The 3,846-nt window shown below is 49.8% G+C and overlaps 1 protein-coding gene across 1 annotated transcript; it reads right to left on the bottom strand.

Moving 5' to 3' along the window:
• Positions 1-572: 572 nt before the first annotated feature.
• On the bottom strand, positions 573-973 carry LOC308421586 (histone H4; the record flags this gene model as incomplete). Its single annotated transcript, XM_080917990.1, has 1 exon — positions 573-973. The coding sequence occupies one exon, from the start codon at positions 971-973 to the stop codon at positions 662-664; it is 312 nt and encodes a 103-aa protein (XP_080774116.1). The 3' UTR covers positions 573-661.
• Positions 974-3,846: the final 2,873 nt, after the last annotated feature.

Here is a 3,846-nt window from a genome sequence, read left to right as displayed (position 1 = left end):
ATTAGAAGTCATTAAGGAACAGATACTACTTAAGGCTCCAGTGGATGGGATCTCCAAAGGACTGAGTGTGGGTTTTCTGTTTTGGTCTCCTTTCGTTTTGTTTTGGGAGATGATGTTATTAAAACTTACTAATTTTTACTATCACTGAGATCACAGAATGGCATTTGCAAAGTAGGTAAAATATTCAAAGGTTCTCAGAAGCTCTGTCCACTGTAAATACTATGAAACCCGGAATTTAATAGGTTACATTAATCTTCAGATAGTCTATTCATAACCCAATGAAGGTGCAAAACAGAAACCAAGGCAGACGTTGAAAGCATAAATAAGGCACAAGGGGGGCAAAAAAAGGAACAAGGACTAACCTCTTTCAAACCGCCAGAAACAAATACTACAAACTCTAGGTACAAAGAACTGCCAAGCGAATCAAGCATCCAAACCCAGATGGCATGTTGCAGTGACCTTGACTTCACGTACAGATGGGACGTTTGGCACGTACAGGAAGTCGCAAGATTAGTTCAGTATGTTTACCATGAAATCCCAAGGTTAACATAGACTAAAATGCACAGCAGGTCGTCTTCTGCCTTCACGGCTACAGCCCTTCAGTTGAGTTGTGTGTGGGTGGCCCTGAAAAGGGCCTTTTGTAGAAAAGAAGCCTAAGGGCTTAACCGCCGAAGCCGTAGAGGGTGCGGCCCTGGCGCTTGAGCGCGTAGACCACGTCCATGGCGGTGACGGTCTTGCGCTTGGCGTGCTCCGTGTAGGTGACGGCGTCGCGGATCACGTTCTCCAGGAACACCTTCAGCACCCCGCGGGTCTCCTCGTAGATCAGGCCGGAGATGCGCTTCACTCCTCCGCGCCGGGCCAGGCGGCGGATGGCGGGCTTGGTGATGCCCTGGATGTTGTCGCGCAGGACCTTGCGGTGGCGCTTGGCGCCGCCTTTGCCCAGGCCTTTCCCGCCTTTGCCGCGACCAGACATCACTGCACTCTCGGGAGCTCGCAGCAGCTGTGCTCACACCAGGCCTGAGCGCCGGCCTTTATACAGCAGGGGGCGGACCGAAATGAGAACCTGCAGGGAGGAGGCGGGAAGTTGCGCCCGCCGCCATGGGGGAGGGGAAGACTTTAAAAAAAAAAAAAAAAAAAAGCGCCTCTTGTGTCCCTGTCTATGTTTTCTAAGGGAACTAGCTCCTCGCCCTGTGTTAAGAGTTTGGAGAATCAAGTACACAATCAATACACTGACATTGTACAAGATACAAAAAGCCCATCGACCCCTAACAAGCCGTTATCTGGTCCAGAGAGGGACTGCTAAGGGGCTTTGGTGGTCAGTGCACACTTGCTAACATGGAAACCGTTTTGTAAATTACCTTGTTTTTTTCTACAGTGATTACATTTCAAAAGGTTGATTAGTTAAGACTTTCAAAAGGTCATTTTAATATGTTCATAATAGTTCATAGACATCTTTAAATCGATTTCACAGAAGTTCAATTTGGTTGGAACTCTGCTTGCCCCACACAAGCTGGGAAACCCGGTCTGCTCTCCTTCCCTTAACTCCAGGCTAATCCTCGTCTAAGAGTTTTTGGCAACCAACCCAGGCTTGAGAATGGTCAAGGCAGGGTCTTAACTCTATCCTCAGTTGCCCTTGGGGTGACTGCTGCGAAATTTATCCAAATTGGGGTAGTGTTCGACTTCTAAATCCAAAATGCCTGACTTTCCTTTGTTCTTCAGCCTGGCCTCAGTACACGCGTACTTCTCTGGATGGCCACCAGAGGGCACTCCCGACTACACAACATCTTTCGTCATCTTGAAATTTTCTGCTGGCATAGGAACAAATAGTCTTAACTCCCCTTTGTCCACGTTTTTTTTTTTGGGGGGTGGGGCGGGGGCTGAATTCCTGTCCCTCCCTATGCATCCAGGGCTTGGTGACTCAGGTCTCATTGGCCAAGGTTGCAGCACCTCCTCACCTACAGGGATTTAGAGACCTTGAGACACCATCAGCCTGGGCTGAGCCGCCGGAACTACTAAGTCCCCACCCCTTCTCCGAGCCTTGGCTACCCCCCTTCCCTCTACAATGTTATGCGCTTTATCTGTAACGCAAATCTTCCTCCTTTTCCACCTACACCACCCCCACCTTAGCAAATCTTCCTCCTTTTCCACCTACACCACCCTCAACCCACCTTAACACGTGCTTCGCTTACTGAAAAATCTTCCCTACACCAACCCCTTCTGTCTTCCCCTCTGTGACAAAGGCCATAAGCAATCAGCCTCCTCCCCCATCTTCTTCTTCCCCTCTTCCCCGGCCCCTTCTTCTGTTATCCACCTCCACCCTCCTTGCCTTCTCTGCCTCCTGCCTCTTCTGCAACGCTCCATCCCACATCCTGGCCCTACCCGCACACTGACCTATTACCCCAGGACGTCCCAACAGACATCGGCTCCATTCTGCCCTCTCTGGGAAGCAGTTGGAGCTGAGGGTGTTGTTCAGAGTTAATGTCCCCCGCCCACGATCCCCCCCCCCCTACTCTCCCAGATTGAAAAACCACTAGGCTCTCTGTCAACGTTGTGGCAGTCTGGTTCCTTTGCCAGCCATTAATATGACACGACCTTTATGTCCAACAGGCCTCCACTCTTGCTCTCACACAGCTCAGACGTGTTAATGCAGCAGCCAGGCAGTAGGCAGACCAGACACACACCTAGCAGACGATGTGCTCCCTGTCTTAGGGTTTTACTGCGGTGAACAGACGCCATGGCCAAGTCAAGTCTTATAAGGACAACATTTAGTTGAGGCTGACTTACAGGTTAGAGGTGCAGTCCATTATCATCAAGGCAGGAACATGGCAGCCTCCAGGCAGGCATGGTGCAGGAGGAGCTGAGAGCTCTACATCTTCATCAGAAGGCTACTAGCAGAATACTGGCTTCCAAGATCTCATAGCCCAAACCTACAGTGACACAGCTACTCTAACAGGGTCACAGCCATCTCCTAATAGTGCCACTCCCTGGGCCAAGCGAATCCTGTGGTTGACACCGTGGGAACAGTCTCAAAGTTGTTAACATCGATAAATTCCGTGAAATTATGCATCAAGCTGAAGAAAATCTGGGCATTTTCCTAGATCAGTTACAAGAGACCATGATCCAATTTACCCTGTCCTTGATTTAGCCTGCCCATGGGGAGCCGAAGTCCTGGATTAATAGTGTGTTTATGAGTCAAGTTGACAAGGAGCAGTTGTGTTGACTGGTTTTGAGTGTTGACTTGACATAAGCTAGAGTCAATGGAGAGGAGGAGCTTCAATTGAGGAAATGCCTCCATAAGATCCAGCTGCAAGTCATTTTCTCAATTAGTGATCAGTGGGGGAGGGCCCAGTTCACTGTGGGTGGTGCCATCCCTGGGCTGGTGGTCCTGGATTCCAAAAGGAGGCTGAGCAGGCCAGGGGAAGCAAGCCAGTAAGTGACATCCCTCCATGGCCTCTGCATCAGCTCCTGCCTCCCGACCTGCTTGTGTTAATGTCTTAACTTCCTCCAGTGATAAATTGTGATCTTGATGTAAAAGCCAAATGGACCCTTTCCTCCCCAACTCGTGTTTAGGTCATGGTGTTTGGTCACAGCAGCAGAAACCCTAAGACAACACGTCTGTCTAAAGCTCAACTATGATCTCGTGCCATAATATACTTGGGCATTCAACTTAGCCAAGGCTCTAAGACTCATCTCCGACTGTGTGGGGCCTCTGAGGGACCTACAGCCCCCAATTATGGTGGAACAGATTCTTTCATTTTGGGGGCCTGGTGGGGTTCTTCAGACAACAAATCCCCAATGTTTTATGCCTAAGCCACTATACCAAATGGCCAAGGAAACCCCCAGTGG

This window comes from Micromys minutus (genome assembly GCF_963924665.1).
Source record: "Micromys minutus genome assembly, chromosome: 6".
Classification (NCBI taxonomy): Eukaryota; Metazoa; Chordata; class Mammalia; order Rodentia; family Muridae; genus Micromys; species Micromys minutus.
Note: the sequence above shows the minus strand (reverse complement) of the source record. Positions and strands in the feature narration are given on the sequence as shown.